Genomic DNA, 26,749 nt, shown 5'->3' with positions numbered 1-26,749 from the left:
AAGAGCGTGCAATGGCTTTCATACGCTCAATACTGGGATCCCTTATGTAATTGCTTAAGGATGGGCACTCGGTATTGGCTCGGAATTACCAGTCGTTCCTTGAATAATAAACAATCCTGAGAGTGCTTCTTTACGGCAAAAAAGGTTTGATATCTGAGTGTGGTGATACAGATGCAGGCCATTTTGAAAGTGTATAGCCCATAATTTGTTGTAATATTGAATCTTGTTTGGTGGCTGCTTTAATTTTGTCAAATGTTATAGGAATAAATTGTAATGAGTCCTGTAAAACCGTTGACAATTCTTCCTCTATTTTGATTGAGGCAATAACGAAATCCTCTTCTGGTTTGTGATGTTCGTCGAATAGGCGAGATAGCACATCAACGTGACCAAACTCTGATATTTTTACATACTTGATTTCAAAATCGTAAGCGAGTAATTGAAGTGCCCAACGTTGGAGTCGATTGGCAGTGTAAACAGGTATGCCTTTCTTATGTCCAAAAATTGTTAAGAAGGGCTTATGATCTGTTTGGAGAATGAATTTGCGCCCAAAGATCATTTTGTGAAATTTTGTTACAGCAAATATTAATGCAAGACCCTCTTTTTTGATCTGGCTGTGTCTTCTTTCAGTTTCGGTTAGACTTCTCGCTGCATGGCAGATTGCTTTGAGAGTATTGTCCGTAAATCTCGGTAAGATGCAGGCACCAATGCCATATTAAGAAGCATCAGCTGCTACGATGATTTTATGCTTCGGATTGTAATGAGTGAGAAGCAAATTCGATTGAAGAATTTGTTTGAAGCATTCAAACGAGTTTTGGCACTGTTGATTCTAATTCCATGTTGAATCCTTTTTTAAAAGCTGATCCAAGGATCGTCGTAAAATATGTATGTTAGGGATGAAACGTCCAAATAATTTAAGGCATCCCAGAACGAACGTAATGTGGTAAGGTCAGAAGGAACTGGCATGTTTACAATCGCTGCAATTTTTTTAGGATCTGGATGTAATCTTTTTTCATCGATGATGCATCCTAAGTAATTGACTTCTGTTGTGAAGAATTTACATTTTTCTATGTTTACATGAAATCCATAATCTTGAATGCGATTTAGTAATTCGTGTAGATTATGATCATGTTCTTCAATTGTGGCATCTCCCACGACAAGATCATCTATATAAGCAAATACATTGTTAATACCAGCGATTATAGCGTCCATAATAGTTTGAAATTTGCCGGGCGCAATAGTAACGCCAAAGGGTAAGCGATTGTAGACGAACAGACCGCGATGCGTGTTGATTGTTAAGAGGTGTTTTGAATCCTCGTCAATCTGAATTTGTAAAAACGCATGTGAGAGGTCAATTTTGCTGAAGTATCTGCAATTTGATAATTTGGTGGGTAACTCATCTGGGTGAGGTAATGGATGGCGATTTGGTTCTAAAAAATCGTTTAATCCAGTAGAAAAATCAGCATATACGGATTTGACCGTTCTTTTTTCGAACTACAACCATGGCTGCTGGCCAATTGGAGTAGTTTACCGGTGAGATAATTTCTTCTTGTTTAAGACGTGTAAGTTCTGCGTCAACTAGTGGCAGAATTGAATAGGCAACTGGACGTTTTGGACGAAAAATGGGTCTGGCATTAGTTTTTAAACGTAATGAAACTTTAGTTTTTGTGCAGCATCCCATTTTAGAATTAAACACGTTAGGAAACTTTTGTTGCAATGCATGAAGGCGTGACGCTGTGGTGACATGATTGCAAAAACTGTTTATTGAGTTATGCCATAAATCAAAAGCGTGTAACCAATCCAATCCCAGAAGATTCAAATCGGCGTTTGGAGTGACATAGTAGCACAATTCCCTTGAAACGTCGTTGATTGTAGCTATGCACTTGATTTCATGTAAAATGTGTAATGAGTTACCTGAAGCGTCTTTAGCAATACGTACAAAGGGTTGTCCTTGAGGCTGTCCTAAGTACTTCCAAATGTCTTCTGAAATTATAGTTATATCTGAACCAGTATCCAGTTGTAGTTTTATAGTCTTGGAATTAATCTTGACGTTTACATATTTGCGGAAAACTGTCTCGTTGATTTTATTTACTGATATGGTTTTTGTGTATGCTAATGTGGCATCGTTGGTGGTTGTACTGCTCTTCGTTTTTTTTTTGCTGGAACTGCAATAACCGTCTTTATGACTTACGGTGTTACAATTTTTACATAAGTGATTTTTGAATGTGCAGTGGAGTACTCCTTGGAGTAATGAAGTTTACCACAGAACCAACAAGGTGTAGCAGGTAATTGCTTTTAAGGCTGTTCCTGCTTAGTGGATCCTTGCGATTTCTTATTTTTATTGTATTTTGCAGTTTTAATTTGTCTCTGTTTAGACTGGACTGCGGATACAGTGAGTGGTTTGAAATTTTGCACCAAGGTATTTGCTTTTAAATTAAGAAGACGCTGACATTCTACAATTAGATCCTCAAGAGAAAGAGTATCTCGTTTGGAATCAATAAGATTGAGAAGTTTTATACGAATGTCCGCATCGCTGGAAGAGAGTAATCTACAAACAAAAATTAAGCATTTAAATTGATTTGCAGTTATTTTAGAAATTTAAAACTCTTTGCATTTCTTGTTTATTTGAGCTGCGTAAGCGACAAAATCTTCATGAGGAGCTTTTACGGTATTCATGCAATTGTACCGTTGATTAAACAGTGAGATCTTTTTCCCGAACATTTGTTTGAGCTTTGTAACTGTGTTTTTTAAAGTGAAATCCTTTGACTCGCGAGGAAGGATATAGTCAACATATTGCTTGTGACATGTTGTGTTTAGTTTACGCAACAATAATTTTACCTTCGCATCATCGTCAAGGTCTTTCGCGTCGACATTGAATAATCCTCCATAGCGTACAAACTATGCATCAATCCATTATCGGGATCGTAGACAAATTCCATGATACCGCTTGCGAGTGATTCTGTTTTTGTCTCTTTTTTGAGGTTATGGTTGATGATGCAAAAGCTTGAGCAAGCTGAGCTGCGAGATCATTTTGTTGTTGAACAAAGAATTCTTGTTGTGCCTTCATTTGCTCCTGTTGCTGTTTCATGAAAGCTAGGAGGGCTACCTTTATGTCCGACATGGTAATAAAGGTTACGTGTAGAAATGTGACCGATATTACCTCTATAACTTTTTTCCTTGTCGCCACTGTTATGTTCTTTATTTTGGGAAAATAGAAGATCTCTCTTTTGTCTATAACTGATACGCTTTATTACGAACAATGGATAATACACGAGCTGGAAGAGATTTGACTATAACACGTGTAGCTGCGTGTGCTCGGTCGCTCTGGCCTAGTTTACATCGTGCACTTGATACGCTTATTAAGCAATATATTCGTATCAAATTCGTACTAAATTTTTAGTACTCACGATGTAAACGCTGCCGGATTAAATTAGTACGAACGTATCAAGCAAGAGTATCGTACCAAACTGATACGCGTACCAAATGATACAAATAAAGATGTAAAAACTGAAACGTATTTTGTAGCGGATTAGGCCTATTGAATATAACCTTAATTGACTGGTCTTATGATAAGTAATTTTATTTAGTCTCTCTGAAACGATAACATATTAAAAAATGTCATGTAAGAAACGTTTTGTACGTTCGATGTAAACGAGTCTGTATTGGCCTAGTTTACACCGAACACTTGATACGCGTACTAACTCGTAACTTTCTATTAATTTATCTTACTTTCGACAATGCGTGTATACATAATACATATATTTAATTATCTTGATTCATATTGTACCAACTTAATATACTATAGTAGTATAGTAAGGCGGATTCTAACTCAGGGATCTGAGGGGGGTGCGGGGGCAGGGGGGAAATTACGAAAGTGTAGTACGTTAGACGTTTGATAATAGTATGGTTGACGATCATACTACTACATTGTACTACTGACGTTCGAGTGTAGTACGTTAGACGTTTCATAATAGTATGGTTGACGGAGCAATTTTTTATCTTACCATGCAGCTTAAATTTTCGATAACACAAGAGATACGTTTTATCAAGAGGTATGACAGTGTCTTACACCAAGTGACCGTTGCATATTAAACACTTTTTTATAACACGATCGCACTATTGAACGTGCATTTAACGTCTATTGAACCGATATCAAACATCTATTAGACGTCTACGTCTACGTCTACCATACGTCTGTCGTACGTCTACCGTACGTCTATCGTACATCGACCATACGTCTACCATACGTCTATTGTACATCGTACGTCTATCATACTACTACATTGTACTACAGACGTTCGAGTGTAGTAGTACGTTAGACGTTTGATAATAGTATGGTTGACGATCATACTACTACATTGTACTACTGACGTTCGAGTGTAGTACGTTAGACGTTTCATAATAGTATGGTTGACGGTTCAACCATACTATTATCAAACGTCTAACGTTTACGAATTATTTATGTATTACAGGGAAAGATAAAAAAATAAACCATAAATACGTTTATACATTTTTTATTTTAAAGCACCTTTTTGACATTGTAACCAATAATTGTATAATTTAAATACATTCTGCATAGCACAATTCTTAATATGTTTTGCACATCGTATAGTGTTCGCTGTATCCAAATTATTTAAAGATTCAATGTCTTCGTAATCAGCATCCACGGTTTCGATGATAACATTATTTCTTACATTGACATCAAGTATATTCTTCAACCATTCTCGTTTTTCATGGCCTTTAACGTATACGATAGCTTCATCATCATTTTTATCATATACAGCTGTTGAAATCAGGTGCTTCGCTTTCGGATACTGAACTATTCCATCTTCCCATTGTAATCCATGGTGATAAGCAGTCAACCAAGAAACGCAAGATCTTTCAGATTTTGTCAATGCATTCCATGGCATGGAATTCGTAAAAATGTAATGCGTGAGAACGTTTCCTTGTTTCAATACCGCTACTTCCTTTACAATAAATTTTTTTCCAATGGTGAATCCTTGCAGATCCACAAATGTTGGCACAACCATGACAAGTAATTTTTTGAGACTGTACCATATCACAAAATATCTCGGTATTTTATTAAAGATATTTGCTAACGCTGCATTTTACATGATTTTGCGCACAACGTTAGACAATGGACAGTATTCAATTACACGATCATGTAAGATAAGGCAATAGGCGGTAGTGCTCGCTGGCACATTTTCTTTGCAATCAAATTCAATGCGCACGTCCACACTAGCACTTTTGATGGACTCGTTTTGCCGCGAGCAATCAATCACTGTAAAAGGTCCTCTTTGCAGAAATGTGACCACGTTAAGCAGCGTATCGTAGCAATCACGTCCATAATAAGATTTACGAAAACGTTGGTACATGTCAAACAGGATGGAGTATCTAGATTTACGAAAGTCTAGATTCAAGTCATCGTACGGATAAAATTCAGAGTTGAGATAAAGTTTCACATTGATCAAATTACAATCGTCAAAAATAGTAGCATCTTGAGACATGATATTCTTGCGACCGGTCTGTAGTGCAAAGATAACGAATCGAGGCTTTTCTAATTGTGTTGCAGTTTTAACAGTCCACGAATGTTTGGTTGTGCTCTGCAGCAAGGGGTACTCATACAGATCCCAGGAACGAAAACTCATACTTAGATATCGCCCGCTTTCCAAAGCTCGTAGTATGGACAATTTATTGACTTCATTTAACGTAACATGTGGCATTCGCCACTGTACTTTGAACAATTCAATTTCCGGTTCCGTCGTTCTATTCGTTGCCACAATAGAATTGTTATCATTGCGCGCTCGTATCAAAATTAATTCATGGCGTGCGTTAACAACCATGCGTTTGTAATCCTCGCAAAAGCCCAGCAGTAAATTTAGCGGCACGCAAAAATTGAAATAATTTTCCCACAGAGTGGACGACATGTCCCATCCGGCATTCTGCATTATCATTCCTTTGTCAAACGTAAGAGATACATAGTTCTTTAGAGTACTAGTGATTCCAACGTTTCTGTTGCGATCAATTTCCACACCGTTGATTTCATATCGAATTTCATCAAACATGAACGCTACACAATTATTTCCAAGTTTTATTTCTGATGCATCATCGTCATCATCATCATTTTTTTTTTCTTCACTAATCTTCCTTCGACATAGAGAAAACTTTCGCACGGCAATGTGTATAAATCCTGTTGTTGTATAGGTATCCTTATTTCATCACTATGTCCAAACGTAGTGTTAGCGTATGGATTATACGAGTGAGTTTCAATCTTGACAATGCTATCGTCAAAGATCGGGTCACCTCCAATGTTTAGAATATCAGACATCTCAGAAATTTTGTACGGTGAATCCCAGTGATCTCAAATATGCAACGTTTGATGGAGTAAGTTTCTTTTTACCAAGCAATTGGATATTCTTGATTGCTGTCTTTTTGATTGTTGTGATCTTCTTGTTGCAAATTGTGTCTCGCTCTTGCTCATTCAGCACGAGCATCTCACGTTATCGTCTTCGTACGTGCAATCTAACAGTAATCTCCTCTCCGCGGAAATCAATTAATCGACCGTTTTGATCCACAATGCGAATAGTCAAGTCAGTAATGCTCCGTACGACGATCGGAAGGTAAATGATCTGTGCAGGCGTTTCCGAGATTTTATACCCGGGAGGAACACTCGGTGAAAATTCATGTATCGTATGCACGCACTTGTCGTTGCTATACGCACCAGCGGTCAGGTTACATTCTATGCGAATAATGTTTACATTGATTATATTTATAGGTAAGTCTGATTCGTGCCATTGTCGAGGTTCAAGCATACGATTTGAGGAAAATCCCAACAGCGATCCAATGTTGTTGGATTTGCTAAAATTTATTCGATAAGAGCACTTGATCTTGCTCTTCATAGTATTATTGTTGGCGCAAATCATAATCTCGTTATCCTCGTCTTCATCAATCTCTTTATGAAGCAACTTCTTCCTAGTAACATCATTTGAGACATGAGATATAGCATGTCTCAGATACTTGTCAATGTCACGCAGTTCGTACGATCCTTCGGGAATGATAACTTCCTTGTCGTCTTTGTCATAGTAAAATTTGTTATTTGAGGAATTTATATTAGGTATCGTATTGTAGGTTTCAAAGTCTGTCAGACCGAGCTCGTAATCACCATCGCTTAAATCTACAGCTGGAAAGTAGCTTACCGCGAGGACGTTACTTTTGCCGGTTAACGTAAACGTCAGTGACATGTTGTATACTGAGTTAAATAGCGAAATGTTGATCTTTAAATTGATTGTCAACCGACTGTAGAAAACGTAGGCATAGTTGACCACAGTTGCTTTGATTGTAACGTTGATAACGCGCGTGATTGTACTCGATACGTGTCACATCACTGTTAAAGTATCGCACCAATTCTTGTGGTGGTCGAAGATTACCAAAACTGTCGAAATATATAGCACGATTCCCCCTCTTTGCGTACGCCACCCAATGAGTACCCGGTCCTTCGACACTGTCCAAATTCATGATACCGCTCTCGTTTCGGCGTGCTCCCCCCGTTGGTAATGAAGTACGCATAAAAATTCCTCGGAAATGTGGAATGCGCATACGTTTTGCTAGTTGAAGTAATTCAAGGTTTGTAGTAACACCTTTTGGCATTTTTAATGTTTCATCGACATTTTTTTTTTTTCTTCTTGATACTGCTCCGCCGCGCTTATACGGAGCGAGATAAACTCCATGACCTTCCATGACACGATTATGACGTTTTAATTCCTCCAGTTGACGCTGTGCCGCTTTGTTATCATTTACGGCCTTTGCTACTCCAGCCGCTCCTCCGACCAATGACCCGAGAACTCCCAACAATGGCAGGACGGGTAGGATACCACCACGTTTTGCTACCGGAAGTATCCGCTTGCGTGTTGTCTTCTTCTTTTTCTTCTTTGATTTCAGACCCATACCGATTTTCATCTTGGTTTTCATAGCCGCCCAAATTGCTGTCGCAGCAGCTTTCTCTCCGAGACTTGAATCTCTCGCTGTAATGCGTTTCCGTGCTTTCGAGGCGAGTATATTATCAGCCACGTGTCTTTTCGCGAGATCGTTGCTGTGCGAATAGGCTATGTCATGCTCACGACACGCCGCATCCAATGGATTGATGCCTCGGTCACCTCGAGCCAATCGCTCTTCTAAACGTGTTCCTGGACCGCAATACTGATAACCGGGGATATGTAATTCGAAAGGAAGTGCATTAATCGCGCGATTTAACAAACCGCAGCCTTTCGCAGGCATTCGCAGCAATTCTTTCTCAACGGTGCCGGACCGTCTATATGCGTATGCTGAGACGGTAAATTATAATGTTTGAAACACCGACGGTACTGTTGAACCTCCGAATCTGTTTTTATATGTTTGGGCAATTTGTCCCATAAATGATCGATGTAATTGTGAAACTTTTGTAGCAAAACAACTTTTGGTATATATTTTAACTGTTCGCTAGTCAAACTGTGTACATCACAGATATCTGACACGATAAGAAACATTTTGCATACTGAGCGATTTCACTCTACGCGCCTCTATAAATAGAAGCTACCCGCAATAGAAATTTTTCAGTTTATTGTTACCGTAGAGGGAAAGAAAATATGCGGTTTGTGCGGCAACCGCAGGCAATTAGAGTAATTAATTTTGATGATAAGGTAACACCCGAAATAAAAACACGCAGACATGGAAATATGCTACCGATTTCTATACGTGGCATCATTTGCGGTCCATCAAATTGTGGCAAGACAAACGTGTTGATAAGCATGTTGGAAAGCCCGCACGGTGTACGTTTCGAGAACGTGTATGTGTACTCGAAATCGCTTCAGCAGCCGAAATATCGATATCTGGAAAACTTATTAACACCGATTGAAGAAGTTGGGTATTTTGCATTCTCCAACAACAGCAACGTCATTCCTCCGAGCGAAGCGCTTCCGAATTCCATCTTTATCTTTGATGATGTAGCATGCGACAAGCAAGATACGATAAGAGAGTACTTTGCAATGGGCCGGCATGCTAACGTTGACTGCTTCTATCTCTGTCAGACGTATGCCAAGATACCGAAGCATCTTATACGTGACAACGCGAATTTGTTAATTATGTTCAAACAGGATGGCACCAATCTGAAGCATGTATACAACGATCATGTAAACACTGACATGTCTTACAAGGATTTCTGCGATTTATGCCAGATTTGTTGGCAACAAAAATATGGATTTCTAGTAATAGACAAGGACAGCGCGCTTGTCGATGGAAGATATAGAAAAGGATTTAACGACTTTGCAATACCGTAGAATGATTAGTTGTTGTCGATACGTTGAATGTTCAACATGGATAGTAACATAGATCGCGAGAAGATAGCTAAACAGATTGTAAAAACAAGTAACACAATTCGCAAAAAATATCGCGCATTAAAAACGGGTAAAATGGAAGAAGATATTGCATTGGAAAGACATTTTAAGCCAATCATTGAACCTCTAAAACAGATTGTTGAAAATACCGTTGGAGTTGAAAATACCATTGAAAATGGGTCTAAACAGGCTGAGAGTGAAGCATTCTTTTCGGGAGATGAAGAATACGTGGAACCAAAACGAAAACGGTCGAACATTTCGTTTAATAATTCAATAATGACTTCTACTCCAATTAAATTGCAAACTGTACCAATTAATTTTAATAAAGCATCACAAATGTTACAAGATAGCGATTTATTGCAGAATCATGCACCCTCCGTTGAAGAGGTTTTCGAAATCACCGATGAGCCGCTTGTGATGTCCGTTCGACAACAGTTAGAAACGTCTGAGGGGCAACAAAAATTACAAATACATTATGGTCCATTGGGACAAAAATATATGGGAGCTGTTTTGAGCGGTAAAAAAACGGTCAACGTAGATAATGTTTACGGAGTTTACTTCAACAATACCGGAACGATGCTTGGTAACAAACGTATCGACTTGCACAAGAACGATGATATATCCATAGACGGTAAAAGATACAAGGGTACTCAAGGTCTGTACGAGTTAATTTTCATGAAAATACCCAACGCTGATATCTACACGAATGACGATGTAGAGAAGTATAAGGATATCATATTAACTACAAACGCACATAGGCGAGACCATGGTGAATATAATCCAATACTAGGTAACAAAGGACACAAGTATAAAAATATAATCTCCCCCATGTTAGCACTGGATAAAGTTGGACGAGGTATACCGAACAACGTTACGTTAAACGACAACAAGATTGATTACGTTCATTGGAACGATCCGAACGAACTCGTCGATCGTCTTCGATTGCTCGAGGCCTCACGCCAAGCTGGACACAACGCTCACGATAACGAGATCCTGTCGATTATCGAGGAACTTCGCGAAGCTAGTTTAATTATAAATTGAGTCGTGCTATTCATATTATTTTAGTCAACGTTGAAATGTCAATCAATAAGTTTGGGATATCGCTCGGAAGTAGCGGAACGGAATCGTATTACAAATGGAACGGATTAATAAGAAGTTACGTCCGCGATAATGCTCTTTGCAAGGTCAACGCCAATTTTGATGCAAAGTCATGCATGATTCGTCACGTAGCGTTACCTGTAGATGATAGCGATGCTGCCAATAAACGATATGTACAACAGAGCATACAAATTTTGAAAGATCACCAGGACGAAATCGAGAGGAAGATTGTTACTCTCCAAAATAAGGTGGAGATTATGCTTAACAAAATTCAAAGACAACTCGATACAGTGACTCATAGCGCAGAGTAGAAAAAACGATACATTAGATCTCTCCATCATTTGTGAATCAAACATGAACAATTCCGAAAAGCAGCTGTTAGTGGAGGAACTTCATGCTCCAGCGAGAAGAAATTTTCCGAGAAGGCATGTCATTGTTCGCGGATACGATGACCTGTGGCAAGCGGATGTGGTTGAGATGCGACCTTACATGAGATTTAACCGAGGTTACCATTACATACTCACCGTTATCGATGTATTGAGCAAGTATGCATGGGCTGTGCCTCTCAAGGCCAAGAGTGGCAATGAAGTGGCTAATGCGATTGCAAAGATAATACGAGACGATGAAAGATGTCCAAAAAATTTGCAGACTGACAGAGGAAAAGAATTTTACAACGCCACGGTACAGAAACTATTGAAAAAACATGATATCAATCATTATTCAACATATTCCGTAATGAAGGCATCAGTCGTTGAACGGTTCAACCGTTCATTAAAGAACGACATGTGGAAGCAGTTTACGCTTAATGGAAATTATAAATGGATCGATTTGTTACCACGTCTCGTATTAGAATACAACTCGCGAAGGCATCGTACTATTGGTATGCGACCTATCAATGTTACCCCTGCGATTGCCGAAAAACTCTTATCCACTGTGATATAGTCGCATAAAAATTGCTGCACCCGCGCGGTTCAAAGTGGGTGAATCGGTACGCGTGAGCAAATTTAAGACCATTTTTGATAAAGGTTATACACCGAATTGGACTATGGAGATATTTAAAATTGCCAAAGTGCAGAGAACTAATCCCGTGACGTATTTATTGAAGGATTCCTGTGGAAAACATATCAGCGGTGGATTTTACGAATATGAGCTTCAGCGAGTCGGTAATTCTAACTTGTATCTCGTTGAAAAATTTTACGCAAAAGAGGGGATGAGGTTTATGTGAAATGGCTGGGATTTGATAATTCACACAATTCGTGGATACACAAGGATAATGTATTGTAAAAAAATGTATTACTTATTTACAAGATATTTGTAATTTTTATTACAATTACACAAATATACATATATTATACAAATTAAGTGTTTTATTTACATTGGTATTTTATAATGTCCCCAAGGCAACGTGTCAATAGAATCTGACATAATATATCGCTTATCGTCATACGGACTAAGAGCAATTTTCGTTTCGGATATAGTATACACCTCATGCAATTTCGATCTAATACTTGACTGCTGTCGTGTCATTTCAATCTCATCATGTAAACATCGCGTGTAATCATCGAAAGTTATCGATTTTGCCACAACGTTGCTCTTGATTCCTTTGACTTTCTTCGTGTCGTTTTTACCATCAACGCGCAAGGCATACATCTTTGCTCTAAGCCCTATGAATTCGGTCATGATCGCACCATTGTTTTCATCCTTCATTAAACCTGGCACTTTTTTATTAACAAGCGGAATACCGTATGCATTATCAACCGCGTAATCACTCGTGTCAAATTTATTAATATCGCGCTTTATAATTTCGTATACGTCATCACATTCAATGTTATATATTAAGCTATCCGTATCAGTATACATAATTTTACATTTCTCGCGAAACATCGGCGCCATGTATTCATGATGAAATTCATACAAACATGTCTTAGATATGTCAAGGATGCACATACCCACATAGATTGGTTTGTCAAATTTCACCTCAAGCTTACGCATTTCGATTGCAACCAAATTCTCTGAAAAGACACTACGACTGTGGAAATTTGGCATAGCGATCATTGCCTCCGCGCCGTATCTGCCTTTCCATTTTGTCACAAGTCGCACATCGACGTGATTGCGCACGTTCTCCATGGTTTTGCCAAATACTGCGTTGTTCATTAATTTGTATAAATTTTTTTCGAAATTGTTTTTGGCGCATGTTCTGAAATCTGTATTTAACTGAATATAATCGCGAAGCCATGGTGATTGTGCAAACTGTAATATGCGATGTATTTTTGTCACTCGAAGGCCGTGACGAGTACACTGCTGCAGGTTACGATAATGTATGACGTAACGTTTCTTATCGTATAAGGTTGCGAGGAGCTTGTCTTGCCGCTTGCCGGGCGGTTTATCACGCATTGGACAGAACGGTAGGTCAATGTGCGCATCATGTAAATGTTGTGGATATTCTAAGTCTATTTCAAGAATGTAACCTGTTGGAGAATCTAGCGCGATGTCCATAAAATTAAAATTTGTTACGTCATCTACCCATCGAAAATCTTTGTATGGTAATGGCTGACACATTGCCCAACCATACAAGTTATTTACATCAAAGTACATCAGGTACGATGATGATTTCGATGGATCGTATGACTTCATGTACTTGTTGTTGGCCTGTGCGTACCTGTTCGAACATTGACTCAGACCACCACGTGTGCCACGTTCGATGAACATGATCATGTCAATGTCTGTTAGCAGTTCGAAATTTACATGTGTATATTTCAACATTGCATCCCACGTAAAACCGGGTAAAGTATAATAATATGCGGGATCGAGTCCATAACTCGCGATGCAACTATCGCGAAAATTCTCAAAGATATCAGCCAACAACAGTACGTCAGTTTTCAAGTATAAATCGCTATAATCTCCGAGCGTTCGGATGGAGAACCGCTGCCACACGTTGACAGCATGCGCGTAATCGCTCTCGGATACTGTGTCACCCGTCAATGAACTGTAAAATAATTCGCGCGGTGGCAAACATGACTCTTCCAATTTTTCTACACAGTCAACATACTCGTATGGGAAGACACCTTTTCGTGTTAACAGATCGAAATTTTCTGTTGATAAATTACTATATTCCCGTTGCATTATGCATAGCTTATCTTTACTAAGAAAAGATGCCAATTTATCGAGACTAGATGCGAGAAATTTGAAAGAATCGATAAATCTTAATTTTATGCAATTTTTCTGATCATTTTTTGTAAACGAAATATATTTTTCTTTTGCTATCGGAAGTCTAAATCTATTCGTCCTTCGTATGCTGTAGCTATTTCCTTGATGATAACATGCACGTCGTAGCCAGATAAGTTATGGAAAACTATAGGAATATAATGCGAATCTTTGTAATTTAAATTGCAATTTGAATGCGCTGCACCTCTGAATCGACCGGTTAAATGACAATGATCGCGTACCCGTTCTATTTCATTCGTAAATGGTTTTTCACAAATGTGGCAATGTGTAGCGTTGTTAAATTTTTTCCAATCGTCTTGTGTTAAATCCATGGGAACATTAACCGACAGAATATTATTTACAATTTGTGCTAAATCTTTAAGTTGCTCGACGAACCACGCGATACAATTCTTATCGCGATGAAACCGATACATTGATAGCGAATTGTCATACGCACAGTGTACATAATATGCTATGCTAAATACTCGATGATGCTGGTAATTTTTCTCATCCTCAGTCTTCTCCAGGATGCATTCCAAATCGGCGTATACGATAAACGGCATTCGTTCCTTTCGACAGTAATTTTTAAAGCTCAGCCATTTGTCATCTTCGCTTGGTAATATGATAGCGCAATCGTTTATCTTTCCACAGTCCATTGTGTGAATTTCCAACTTGTCGTTCGAACTAAAATAATGTAGACATCTGAAATATAATTTATTTTTGAGAAATTAGAAAAAATATATTTATATATACATATTTTTGTATTTTCCGAAATATATACATACCGATCACAAAAGAATTTCTTATTCTTTTTCTTACTGAGTTGTGAACTCATGAGACGGGACATATTCTTTATCAACGCAAAATGTCCCACATTGTCATCCTGCACGTATAGCAGATTTATATGTTTGTCCATTTTTCGTTCGGTGAGTCGTATAGGAAAAATAGATAATTTCTTCTCCTCGATGCAGTATAGATTAATGGAGATTTTGTTGAGAATTTCAAACTTTTTAATTTGTGGCAGTGTCATTGGAAACTCAATGCCTTTCAGATTTAATACCGTAGAATAATGTGGATATGAAGATTCTCGATCTGTATTCCTTTCAGCAGGATGCAGACTGGCCACCACTGACCATGCAAAACATGCATTGTCATTTGATTTTACATTAACTATCGCTTTCTTCATCATAATTTTACTTGGTAACTGGATGTTGCATCCTGCATGCAAAAGGTTATATTTGTTTATATTTATTGTTAAATTTAGTATACGCGACAACGCCCATCCGCTATCGCGTTCTTGGAATTCCTCCAACGATGCTAGGATTATCTCGATGACGTGTAACTGGTACCACTCATGTAAATCGGAGCATTGAAAGAGTTCATAATTTCTTGTTGTGATACACTTATTAGCGCGTTTGTCACCTGCGACAAATTCACCATTAAAAATAGCGTTTATCTTTACGTTGCCATGTCTCTGCATGACACTTTGCACGTGCTCAAGCACAATTTCTCGCGCATCCTCTAGAAATTGATACGGTTCAATGTGTTCGAAATTAATCACAGCACCAGTCAGTATACGACTTTCAAAAACTGTATCTATCTCACGCCATCGGAGTCCAGCACTATATCCAGCGCCCATTTGCACAAACCGTCCACGCATCATTTGTTTCAAACCTTCTAGTCGCATGATACAAGCGATCACAGATTGTCTTCCGCCGATTGACAATCGCGGATATTTACTGCGGCTACGTTCATCTAACGATTCGATGAACTCGATACAACGTTGCTCCCACGCCATATACTCTTTATGCGTATTTAATCGAGTGGATTGCTCCACCAAATCGCGCTCCGTTTGCTCCATTTTTACAATGTGCTTGACTGCATAGACTGATGGGATGCATCGCGATCTTGTCATTTTATAATGACACCATCACTTTAAATGTTATTCACAGTGTATCATAGTTTGATACATGTCTAAAGTCTTCTTAGCTGTCATAAATCAGCGCTTGTAAGATTCACATGTATATTTGATATCACTGACTTTGTAAAATTATTAAATGATCTCATCGTGATATCAAATTACTTTTAAACGAGTCACAGCAGGCGTTCGCTAAAAAATACAAAACTATCACATTTGCTCCATGACTTCATCGTAATGTCAAATTATATTCAAACGTGTGTCTAAATTAATTTTATAGATCTGTGATATCAGCGCCTATGATATCATCACAGCTGCTGTACTCTGACGCATGCTTTTATGCTGAAAATGCAAATCTGCAATACTATATGATTTCATTGTAATATTAAATTACATTCAAACGTGTCTAAAACTGAGTTTTACTATCCTGCGATCTCATCACATCTGTCAACGCTTGCAAGATTTACGTTTGAATATGTGTATGATCTCATCATAAAATATGTAATTTCCACATTTGATGTCGATATGGTGGTGGGGATTATAAAATAAAAAGAACTTTAAAAACGTTACTCTCATCAGTTGCTCATTGTTAGCGGACAACTCTTGAAAAATACGAGAAAAATGGCGAACTACTACGTTCCAATTCAAACCGAAGCATGCGAGAAATCGTAAGTATCTATACATTTTTATACATTCCTTAAATTATATTTTTCATATTTTTGCTTCTACATATCCATATTTCTTATTTACAGAACATTGCCACACACATCAATGAACTACTATATTCCGATTCAGACCGAAGCATGTGAGAAATCGTAAGTATCTATAATTATTTTATATACATTTTTTCATATTTTCATATTTCATTGTTTCTTATAAAATCTCTATTTTATTTATTACTTATAGAACATCATCATCATCATCATCATCATCATCATCATCATCACCATCATCATTATTATCAATATTTTTTGTTTTATCTCATTAATCTATAATCTTATTTACAGAACGCCACCACGATACACATCACACATTTTGGGGAGAAGGTTTGCACTAACTCCTACATCTTATAAATGGTTGGATATCGGAATCAACGCAGGATCTATATCCTACGTGGAATTGGTGCTGGGCGACAATCGCGGAAATCAAATTGCTCTGCCTTATAAAACGTGGAGATCGTTGATTGAGAAACGTATGGACATCGAGGGACTTATGCAGTCAAAAACGACTCCATTATTGATTCACGAACTGATTGTGCAGCAGATTAAACTGCGTGAAGAACATATTATAAAATTAACATTACACAATACTTATATTTGCATGAAGCCTGCAACTGTATCATTTATGTTTGAACTTGAGCATTGTATTGAACATGTATATTTCGCACTGTGTCAGAATATGAATAATGTTACTGACAAATATAAATATTTTGTAACTTACTGCGTCAGAATTGCATCACTGATAAAAACGATGCAGTAAATATTTTGCGAAAAATTTATGATAAAAGTTCACATATTGAATGTGAATTAATAGCTTATGCTTCAGATAATATTGCATACGATTCGCTAAATGACAAATAAAATATTATAATATGTACAAATGTGAATATTGCATACGATGTGTTAAATGATAAATAAAATGTTATAATCATGTTATGTGCAAATTTGAAATAATAATAAAAATGTGTAAATTGAAATTGAACTTTTGATTATTTTTCCTATCCTTAGCGAATGAGGCTGATAGCTATTCAGTGTGGTACAACGTGGTTGTCACAGCTGTGACAATGACTTGAGTTTCTTTTGTTACCAAGAACTCAGTTGTAAGATGAGTATTAAATTACTATTGTCAAAGGTTTTTGACTGTGGGATTTAACATCTCGTAGATAAATCACGTACATTTTGTACTATAAAATGATGGGCTGCGCTCCTTAGCGTCAGTCATAAGGGTTGAACTGTCGTCGTCGTCGTTTGTATCTCGTGTGCATTAAAAATTGTCTCACGAACAAAAAATGGCATACTTACGAGTAAAATACCCATGTAATGGAGTAAGTATATTTATAATATACTTAATATTGTTTGAATATACTAAACGACTGATTGAATATACTAATATACTGAATATTGTTTCGTGTCACTAGTAGAATACATGTATTTTTTAATATTTTATTAAATAAAATTTCATACTTTACAGCACATTAGAGTTGGAACCGAAAAAATTGTAAACCAGGTGTATATTTTAGTAATATCTCTCTTCAGAGAGAGATATTACTAAAATATACACCAGCACAGGTATTGTTTTATGATATTTATATATATTGGGTTTATATTACACATTATAATGCTTCTTTTATTTTTCCAGAATTTTACAATAAAAGTAAATGATATAGAAAAAAACATTAAAATAAGAGTGATAGATGGGACCTCACGAACGGTATGTCTGTGTATAACTATGTGCATGTGAGTACACATGTGTTATTTTGATTAATAATAATATATATTTTCTTATTTTTACAGAATGGAGATGAAATAGCATCATCATCATCATCGTCAGCATCATCATCAGGATTATACATGGTGAGACGAATCCCTCCTAAATGGTCGCTGACGGAGGCACAAAATAGTAAAGAGTTATATATCGAACCACGAGAGCTTCGAGTTCGTCGGGAGACATCATTGATGTTTGATGAACCGCAGGTGTGTATGTGTGTGTGTGTGTGTGTGTGTGTGTGTGTGTGTGTGTGTGTGTGTGTGTGTGTTTGATATTTAAATTATTAATTACTTTATATATTTTGGATCCACAGAAACTACGAATCGAAGATCTCGAGGTAGTAGGTTTCATAAATATAAAAAAAAAAAATAAAAATTGAAAAAGAACGAAAAAAACTACGAGATGAACTGGACTTCTTATGGTGCGAATCAACTTTACATGGATGGTGGTTTTACTACTATTATGGCGAACCGGATATTTTTCATTTAAATAATTTATTTAATGAAAATAATTAAAATTATTTGTATACTTATTAAAAATAAATAAGAAGCCAAATTTATCCAATAAAGACAAATAAAATTATTTGCGTATATTAAAAATAAATAAATAAATAATTTTTAATAACATTTTATTAAAACCATTTTTATGTATTTCTTCTAAAATAAATAAAATAAAAAAGAATAAATATATTATATTCAAGCAAATTATTATTTTCCCTATTCTCTTCCATTCCTGAAAACATCTTAGAAATAAGAACGCGTGCGAAGTATAAGATAAGCCGTGGGAGAGCAAAATTATTTGTATACTTATTAAAAATAAATAAGAAGCAAAATTTATCCAATAAAGACAAATAAAATTATTTGAATAAATATATTACATTCAAGCAAATTATTATTATTTTCCCTATTCTCTTCCATTCTTGAAAACATCTTAGAAATAAGAACGCGTGCGAAGTATAAGATAAGCCGTAAGAGAGCAAAATTATTTGTATACTTATTAAAAATAAATAAGAAGCAAAATTTATCCAATAAAGACAAATAAAATTATTTGTGTATGTTAAAAATAGATATTTTTATATATTCCTTTTAAAATAAATAAAATAAAAAATAAATATATTACATTCAAACAAATTATTATTATTTTCCCTATTCTCTTCCATTCCTGAGAACACCTTAGAAATAAGAACGCGTGCGATTGAGAACATTGGCGTGCGAATTATATAATCCTTTTAAAATAAATAAAATAAAAAATAAATATATTACATTCAAACAAATTATTATTATCGCATGTGCGCTTCCATCACCTATGCTATAATTAGCATCGCGAGGTGAGATCACCCCTTCTCCAAGACGGCGATTGAGAGCGTTGGCGTGCGAGCAAGAAGGTATACAGGAAGGAGTGAGAGCGCAGTGCTTACGTAAGGTCATCTATGCTAACGCCGCGAGGTGGCATCACCCCCTCTCTTCAAGGCGTGGTTAGAATGACAAAATACATGCCGTGAAATGCTCCTCCCGCTCCCCCCACGTGACATCATCACGGTCAGTACGGCAAAGACGCGTGCCGTGAAATTCCCCCTGCCCCCGCACAAATCGAGGTGACATCCCCTCCAAAACGCAGTTAGCACGGCAAAAAGAACATTGGCGTGCGAGCGAGTAGGCATGTGGCATCACCCCCTCCCTTCAAGGCGTGGTTAGCACGACAAATACATGCCGTGAAATGTTCCTCCCGCTCCCCCCACGTGACATCATCATGGTCAGTACGGCAAAGACGCGTCGTGAAATTTCCCCCCTGCCCCCGCACCCCCCTCAGATCCCTGAGTTAGAATCCGCCTTACTATACTACTTACTATTTTTTAAATTTATTGCCAAAAGTAAGATAATTTAATAGAAAATTACTAGTTAGTACGCGTATCAAGTGCTTGGTGTAAACTAGGTCATTAAAGCATTGGTGCGCACCAAACTTAATGCAAGTTTTAACGATGTAAACTAGGTCTCTGTCTGTGTTGCACTCTCAGAGTGTAGTAGAGTGTACTCTCTTAGTCCTGGCGGCAACAAATTTTGATTTAAAATTAAACGTTTTTCTTTTGTTCAATTTTAAATTTGAATACTCGAGCGTCGAAGAATAGATCAGGATGCCGATGGGGCTTTAAAAGAAAAAAAGTAAGGTTAGAAAATATGTCATAGAAAGGAAAAGAGGTGACGAAGAAGGCGCAAACGCAGGTGTGAAGCTCGGTCGCGCGCAGCTCGAAAAAAACTCTCTTAGGGTAAGAGAAAAAAAAATGGAAAGGAGGAGGACAATAGGTGTCGGGAAGTGGTGCAAGCAAGTTACGCCGCGACCAACCCCTGCACCTGGTGAAAGGAGAACAAGGAAGGAAAAAAAGGAGCGTAGGTTAAGTCGAGGCTGCACTCAAGCATACGCTCGGTGTGGTTCAACTGCTATGTCCTAGGAAGAGGAAGTGAAGGAAGGAGACATCCCAATGATATTCCTCGGCTGCCTCGTTCGCGAAAATAACCCTCCCGTCGCACAGTGGATTGAAGTATAGCAAAACCCGGACATAGGACTCTAATTATTGTAAAACCATTCTTTTCGCCCAATGAAAACGCAAAAAACTGTGAATCTTATAGATTTTGATTTGCTGAATACGATAGTGCTATTAGTTTTCATTAAAAATGTGGGGAACATTGTTATTTTTTAAGTTTAAATTATATTTTTTACCCTCTCCGCAATATAAGATTTATTACTTAATACAAATAAGTTATTTTATGTAAAATTTAATATGCAAAGGTTTTCAATATTGTTGAACAAAAATTTGACGAATAAGATAAACTTAAAATAAAAGATACAAAATAGCGGACATTATTTGGCCATTTTTTGTCACCAACTTTTTATAAACCACTCTCTGCCGAACCCAGGGATAACGAACATGAACATGGTGGTTTTCTATCCCCTTTTTTATTTTTTTTAGTTTTATACATTTTTTGATTTTTTTTGTTTTATATATTATAAATTTTTTTTTGTTTTATGTATTTTTATTTTTTTTTGTTTGTAACGCTGGTACTTTTCGGTGCGGTGGATGTCAAGATACTTTTCGTTGCGGCGTGATATCGTAATCGGTTGCTCGGACGTGTTCGCCGGATGCCAGGGTTTTCGGTAGTAATAAGAACTCCGTGTTGGGTACAATGAAACAAACGGAAAAAATATATTTATCAAAGGTCGTCTGAATACATAAATATTAACAATCCACCGGAGTACTCGGTTAAACAACGATCGGACCCGTGCAAAGTAAATAAACGATGATTGGTCGGGCCGAACAAAATATAATTTCCTACGTCAATTAACATTTAAACAAGAGAACGGATTCGGACTACGCGCTAGGCGTTCGGAGTTAACAATCAGAGTTGCCGTGCGGCGGCGAACTCCGATGATCGTGAAACGGGCCGTGATTGGCCCGTGCGATGACCGGTTTCGGTCGCGGTATTGACGGTTCGTGGCGCGGCGGACGGTTCCGCGCTGCGCGAGGGTCGACGACGGTGACGGCCTGAGTAGCCTCATCTCGCGGGGGATGAACACTCCATGAGGTACGGTGAGCCGGACACGAGAACGGTGTCGGCGGGATTGGTCCCCGAGAATGCTCGGGGACGTGCGGAACGGACGGATCGGATTGGCCGAGCATACCCGGCCGCGGGAACAATGAGAATGCCTGTCGTACGGTGGAGCGGAACTAGGATATATTCTCGAGGAGGTGCTCGAGCATCCCAGAGCGAGGAAGCGTCGAGTATGCCCGGCGCTGGATAGGATCTGGTGAGATCGGTTGTTCGGTGTGATCTCACTTCGGCTGCCCGCTGCCGGCTTATACAGCGGTTTGCACGGTCGGACCAATCAGCGCGCGCGGTTGGGCCGACCGGAGTGGGAACGCTTGGCAAACGCGGCACGCGGCACGCATGGTAGCGCGTGATTGCGGCAAGCTTAGTCGAGCGCATGCACGTGCTCGGTCTTATGCGTTGTGTTCGGCGTTTGGACCGGAGTAGGGGTGCGGTGGAGGGGCGTAACGTTACATGTTTTATGTTTTTAATTTTTTGTTTTAAAATGTTTATGTATGTTTGGTATTTTTGTCCAACGTTTTAGTATTTTTATAATTTATAATTCATTTATAATTCATTTAATTTTTTAAAATATTTTTTTACAATTAATTGAAAAGGCCAGTGAGACGAGCAAAAAGGTGTAGATGTTCGTATAGCTAATAATACATATTTATTTGCACATAAAGGACACAAACGTTTCGACTCTACGGAGTCTTCTTCAGTGTGTGTGTATTCTTACATTACAGACGCAGAGCGCAAACAAATCTTCATAACAGCCTTTTAAATACAATAGTCCGGGATTTAAAGCCCATGGTCCGAAATTTTTATTCTTGCTTCGTCGATTTCCAGTCCGCGAAACAAATCGTGTCAACAATTCGGTCTACGTATCGCTTCTTGTACGATTCGTGCAAATTAATTAATCTCCGACCAATGATACTTTAAAAAATATAAAAAAAATACAATAATAAACTCACTAATAGCCATTTTTTTACAAGTTCTGTGTCAGTTGAATCACATGTTTAGTGTAAATAGTTAAACTTACGGTTTGTCGTTAGAGTCGTTGTAAGGCATGTTCATCGCTGATCGCTTACAATGTTAACGAATAACGATCGATCTGTATTGATCGGCGTGACAAGGGAGACTGAACGTTTCTGATGTTGCGAAGCGTACGCAACCCGCGTATGAGTCAAATGTTTCTCTGTTTACAATTCTATTCCCTATACTTTCTTTGTTACATATCGACCAGTTTGTTCAAAATAGTGTTGTAACAGTCGTCTAACAGTTCCGTATCCGTTTTTTGATTAAGACCATTTTTTTGTTCGTTAATGTGTATCATCTCGGAAATTAAGCGTTTATGATAATTTGGTTCAAAATCAAGGATTTTTACATTTTTCCAATCGATCGAATGATTTTGTTGGAGTCTGTGTTCGCTAATAACGGATATTTTCGCTGTTTCAAGTTTAATGTTGTTCACATGCTCCTTGATTCTTGTTTTTAATTTTCTCTTTGTTTGTCCTACGTACGAGGCATTGCAGTCGTTACAATTTAATTTATAGACGACGTTGTTACATTCTGTTTTTATGTTCTTGTCCTTGTGTGCCTTAATAAACTTATCCAGCTTATTTAGACATCTAAAACCTAGTCTAATTATGTCTTTATTCAGGGACGTAGATATTTTTTCAGACACGTCTTTTAAATACGGGAAGACCAAGTACTTTTTTCTTTCCACGATCGTGTCCGACACGTCGATCAGGTTCTGAACTCCGCCATTTAATTTCGTATTAATCAATTTTTTGATTCTTATGTTGATTTTGTTAAAAATCAATTCCAATGGGTAGCCGTTATTAATTAGGGTGTTAACGCAAAATTCTAGATTCTTTTTGTGGTATTGGGGGTGTGATAATAACAACGCCCGATCTACCATGCTGTAGATGGTTCCTATTTTTTGGCTAACTGGGTGATGTGAATAGTAGGATAAGTATCTACCTGAGAAGGTCTCTTTATGGAACCAGTCAATATGTAAGGTGTTGTTATCGACTTTAATTAAGGTATCTAAAAAATTGAGGCTGCTGAGGTTTCTTTTTCCGTTCGGTAGTAAACTGTAAGCGGTTATGGTATCCGTTAAATTCATTTAGGATATTATCAACCGCTTCGGTGGGTGCTGCCAAAGCGATATCGTCCACGTAGCGTACGTAAAACGGTAGAATCACATTTATGTTATTCAGAACCTTGGACTCCAGATCTTGCATCACTATGTCTGCAATTACCGGTGATAAGGGTGAGCCCATAGGGACACCGAACGTTTGTTTGTATATCTTATTATTAAAGGTAAAAAACGTGGACGTTAAGACAAACTGTACCGCTGTAATAAATTTGTCTTTTGGGATGTTAGTCTTTTTTTCTATGAATTTCCATCTAGAATAAATCCCCTCGATCGCAAGGTCTAACGGCACCTTGGTAAATAAGGATGTCACGTCAAGAGATAGCAAGGTCTCGGAGTCCTGTATGTTCTTATTCGATAGTAGTTTACAGAGTTCAAAGCTGTTCTCGACGTGGCCCAACGCTCACGGAATGCTGTCTGATATGGTGTTCTGCAGAAAGGCTGCCAATGGATAAAGAGCAGTACCTACCGACGACACAATAATTCTTAATGGCGCGTTAGGCTTATGTATTTTAGGTAACCCATAAGCTTTTGGTAGCATGCAGTCACTTGCTCGTAATGAGTAGAATTTTTGCTTTGATATGTATTCCTTAGCATGCCATGTTTTAACCCGATCGTTTAATGTTTTTTCTAGTTTAATTGTTGGATCTCTTTTTTCTATGGAATATGCGTCTTTATCATTAAGTAGGCTTTGCATTTTTTGTAAATAATCCTCTCCATCCATTGCAACCACTGCATTCCCCTTGTCCGCACGCGTGATTATTATATTGTCATTTTGTTTTAAAAATTGTGTTGTGTATTTTAACATGGAGATCAGTTTCTTGTTAATGCCGTTATTGTTTGTACGAGTATCTAGGAGCCGTTGCAATTGTGGAACTACAATGTTACGAATATCGGTTTTTTGTTGTGCGTTAAATTTGGTGGTGTTACCTTCGATGTCTTTTATAAACTCGTGTATCGCCGATTTTTTGTTTATGCTATGTATGCAAAATTTCCCTCCCAATTGCAGTAGGTTCGATACCTCGTTAGGAATTACGGTTTTTGAAAGGTTTATAAACCACTTTTGGTTTGTTTGAGTGAGTGGGTTAAATTTGTTTTCTTTTTTTAACGCGATAGGTTCAATCAGTGTTGTTGTTACAGTTTCCGTTTCATGCACAGTTGTGGGTATGTTTGAAGAGTACTTGAACACATCTCCCCCTGTTTCTTTTTTGTAATGACAATAAAACCTGATTGGTTTTAGTTTGTTGTTTTTGTTATTAGAGTCTTTTTTAATTAGGTTGTCCAGTTTCTTTTTATGTGTCAGGTTTGTTCTTGTTACGTATCTTTGAAACGTGATAGAAAAATGTGCGGTAATGTCATAAATGTATACTGGAAGAAAATAAGCGAGAGAGGTGTCAAGTTTTGTAAGTTCTTTTTTGAGAAAGTAAATTGTTCTGTGCAAGTCCATGATTTCCATGTTTAAAACCTCTATTTTAAATTTATTGGTTATGTTCTCGAATTTTTTGATCGACTTGTGGTGATTCAATCTAATTTTTAAGATGTACGATAAGTGAAAAGGTATAACGTTGTAAAACTTACAGAGTTTCAAAAATTGTAATTGAGAACTATACTTAATTGATTTAAAATTAGTGTCTATCCATCGTTTTAACATCGTTCTTCTGCGTTCTCCAAGTGGAGTTCAATAAAATTAAAATTGTAGCGATGAAATTTAAATAAGTGAAGATTCGTTTCTTGACGCATTTTAAGGCCAGCGTAAACTAACAACTATTCTGGTAAGCTCGTATGCAATTTAACAATTAATTGAAAAGGCCAGTGAGATGAGCAAAAAGGTATAGATGTTCGTATAGCTAATAATATATATTAGCGAACACAGACTCCAACAAAATCATTCGATCGATTGGGAAAATGTAAAAATCCTTAATTTTGAACCAAATTATCATAAACGCTTAATTTCCGAGATGATACACATTAACGAACAAAAAAATGGTCTTAATCAAAAAACGGATACGGAACTGTTAGACGACTGTTACAACACTATTTTGAACAAACTGGTCGATATGTAACAAAGAAAGTATAGGGAATAGAATTGTAAACAGAAACATTTGACTCATACGCGAGTTGCGTACGCTTCGCAACATCAGAAACGTTCAGTCTCCCTTGTCACGCCGATCAATACAGATCGATCGTTGTTCGTTAACATTGTAAGCGATCAGCGATGAACATGCCTTACAACGACTCTAACGACGAACCGTAAGTTTAACTATTTACACTAAACATGTGATTCAACTGATACAGAACTTGTAAAAAAACGGCTATTAGTGAGTTTATTATTGTATTTTTTTTTTGTTATATTTTTTAAAGTATCATTGGTCGGAGTTTAATTAATTTGCACGAGTCGTACAAGAAGCGATACGTAGACCGAATTGTTGACACGATTTGTTTCGCGGACTGGAAATCGACAAAGCAAGAATAGAAATTTCGGACCATGGGCTTTAAATCCCGGACTATTGTATTTAAAAGACTGTTATGAAGATTTGTTTGCGCTCTGCGTCTGTAATGTAAGAATACACACACACTGAAGAAGATTCCGTAGAGTCGAAACGTTTGTGTCCTTTATATACAAATAAATATGTATTATTAGCTATACGAACATCTACACCTTTTTGCTCGTCTCACTGGCCTTTTCAATTAATTGTTAAATTGCATACGAGCTTACCAGAATATTTTTTTACATTTTTTATTTTATTATCAGTCTTCTATTGTAAGTCATTTTTAGCATTAAGTTCTGTGGAAACATCGTTATCTGTCGTTAGTATAGAAGATACTAATAAATCATCTACTTCAGGAAAAAATTTTTTTTATAAAATTTGGACAATTTTGATCTCAATGATATTATGTAAGGATCTGAAGTTATAAATAAATATTATGAAATATC

The 26,749-nt window shown here is 37.3% G+C and overlaps 6 protein-coding genes across 6 annotated transcripts; 3 read left to right on the top strand and 3 right to left on the bottom strand.

Moving 5' to 3' along the window:
• Positions 1 to 5,105: 5,105 nt before the first annotated feature.
• LOC113005482 lies at positions 5,106 to 6,062 on the bottom strand. The gene has a single exon (XM_026141108.2). The coding sequence runs from the start codon at positions 6,060 to 6,062 to the stop codon at positions 5,106 to 5,108; it is 957 nt and encodes a 318-aa protein (XP_025996893.2).
• A 4,755-nt stretch (positions 6,063 to 10,817) lies between these two features.
• Positions 10,818 to 11,405, top strand: LOC120359072. Its single transcript, XM_039455372.1, has 2 exons — positions 10,818 to 11,066; positions 11,205 to 11,405. The coding sequence occupies exons 1-2, from the start codon at positions 10,818 to 10,820 to the stop codon at positions 11,403 to 11,405; spliced, it is 450 nt and encodes a 149-aa protein (XP_039311306.1).
• Positions 11,406 to 13,708: 2,303 nt separating this feature from the next.
• LOC113006156 lies at positions 13,709 to 15,346 on the bottom strand. The gene is made up of 2 exons (XM_026142090.2): positions 14,453 to 15,346; positions 13,709 to 14,369 (listed from the first exon to the last, which is right to left on the bottom strand). The coding sequence occupies exons 1-2, from the start codon at positions 15,328 to 15,330 to the stop codon at positions 13,724 to 13,726; spliced, it is 1,524 nt and encodes a 507-aa protein (XP_025997875.2). The 5' UTR covers positions 15,331 to 15,346; the 3' UTR covers positions 13,709 to 13,723.
• Positions 15,347 to 15,801: 455 nt separating this feature from the next.
• LOC120359190 lies at positions 15,802 to 17,148 on the top strand. Its single transcript, XM_039455910.1, has 3 exons — positions 15,802 to 16,253; positions 16,338 to 16,400; positions 16,593 to 17,148. The coding sequence occupies exons 1-3, from the start codon at positions 16,207 to 16,209 to the stop codon at positions 17,062 to 17,064; spliced, it is 582 nt and encodes a 193-aa protein (XP_039311844.1). The 5' UTR covers positions 15,802 to 16,206; the 3' UTR covers positions 17,065 to 17,148.
• Positions 17,149 to 17,937: 789 nt separating this feature from the next.
• On the top strand, positions 17,938 to 18,528 carry LOC113002857. Its single transcript, XM_039456082.1, has 2 exons — positions 17,938 to 18,278; positions 18,386 to 18,528. Exons 1-2 carry the CDS (start codon positions 18,156 to 18,158, stop codon positions 18,449 to 18,451), a joined length of 189 nt encoding a protein of 62 aa, XP_039312016.1. The 5' UTR covers positions 17,938 to 18,155; the 3' UTR covers positions 18,452 to 18,528.
• Positions 18,529 to 22,884: 4,356 nt separating this feature from the next.
• On the bottom strand, positions 22,885 to 23,941 carry LOC120359071. The gene is made up of 2 exons (XM_039455371.1): positions 23,801 to 23,941; positions 22,885 to 23,409 (listed from the first exon to the last, which is right to left on the bottom strand). The coding sequence occupies exons 1-2, from the start codon at positions 23,939 to 23,941 to the stop codon at positions 22,885 to 22,887; spliced, it is 666 nt and encodes a 221-aa protein (XP_039311305.1).
• Between the last annotated feature and the right edge of the window lie 2,808 nt (positions 23,942 to 26,749).

Source organism: Solenopsis invicta, chromosome 12, assembly GCF_016802725.1.
Source record: "Solenopsis invicta isolate M01_SB chromosome 12, UNIL_Sinv_3.0, whole genome shotgun sequence".
NCBI classification, from domain to species: Eukaryota; Metazoa; Arthropoda; class Insecta; order Hymenoptera; family Formicidae; genus Solenopsis; species Solenopsis invicta.
The sequence above is the reverse complement of the archived record's forward strand: the minus strand, read 5'-3'. Positions and strand labels throughout refer to the sequence as shown.

What these genes read in the sequence shown, in the direction of transcription:
- LOC120359071 (XM_039455371.1), bottom strand. Translation starts at nt 23,941, where the DNA reads ATGGGCTCACCCTTATCACCGGTAATTGCAGACATAGTGATGCAAGAT. An exon ending in TGGCAGCACCCACCGAAGCG is followed by an intron (nt 23,410 to 23,800) that starts GTTGATAATATC and finishes GGCGGAGTTCAG; the next exon opens with AACCTGATCGACGTGTCGGA.
- LOC120359072 (XM_039455372.1), top strand. Translation starts at nt 10,818, where the DNA reads ATGAACAATTCCGAAAAGCAGCTGTTAGTGGAGGAACTTCATGCTCCA. An exon ending in ATGAAGTGGCTAATGCGATT is followed by an intron (nt 11,067 to 11,204) that starts GCAAAGATAATA and finishes TCCGTAATGAAG; the next exon opens with GCATCAGTCGTTGAACGGTT.
- LOC113006156 (XM_026142090.2), bottom strand. Translation starts at nt 15,330, where the DNA reads ATGATGCGTGGACGGTTTGTGCAAATGGGCGCTGGATATAGTGCTGGA. An exon ending in AAGAAATTCTTTTGTGATCG is followed by an intron (nt 14,370 to 14,452) that starts GTATGTATATAT and finishes ATTATATTTCAG; the next exon opens with ATGTCTACATTATTTTAGTT.
- LOC113005482 (XM_026141108.2), bottom strand. Translation starts at nt 6,062, where the DNA reads ATGTTTGATGAAATTCGATATGAAATCAACGGTGTGGAAATTGATCGC.
- LOC113002857 (XM_039456082.1), top strand. Translation starts at nt 18,156, where the DNA reads ATGGTGAGACGAATCCCTCCTAAATGGTCGCTGACGGAGGCACAAAAT. An exon ending in TGATGTTTGATGAACCGCAG is followed by an intron (nt 18,279 to 18,385) that starts GTGTGTATGTGT and finishes TTGGATCCACAG; the next exon opens with AAACTACGAATCGAAGATCT.
- LOC120359190 (XM_039455910.1), top strand. Translation starts at nt 16,207, where the DNA reads ATGGCGAACTACTACGTTCCAATTCAAACCGAAGCATGCGAGAAATC. An exon ending in ACCGAAGCATGCGAGAAATC is followed by an intron (nt 16,254 to 16,337) that starts GTAAGTATCTAT and finishes TCTTATTTACAG; the next exon opens with AACATTGCCACACACATCAA. An exon ending in ACCGAAGCATGTGAGAAATC is followed by an intron (nt 16,401 to 16,592) that starts GTAAGTATCTAT and finishes TCTTATTTACAG; the next exon opens with AACGCCACCACGATACACAT.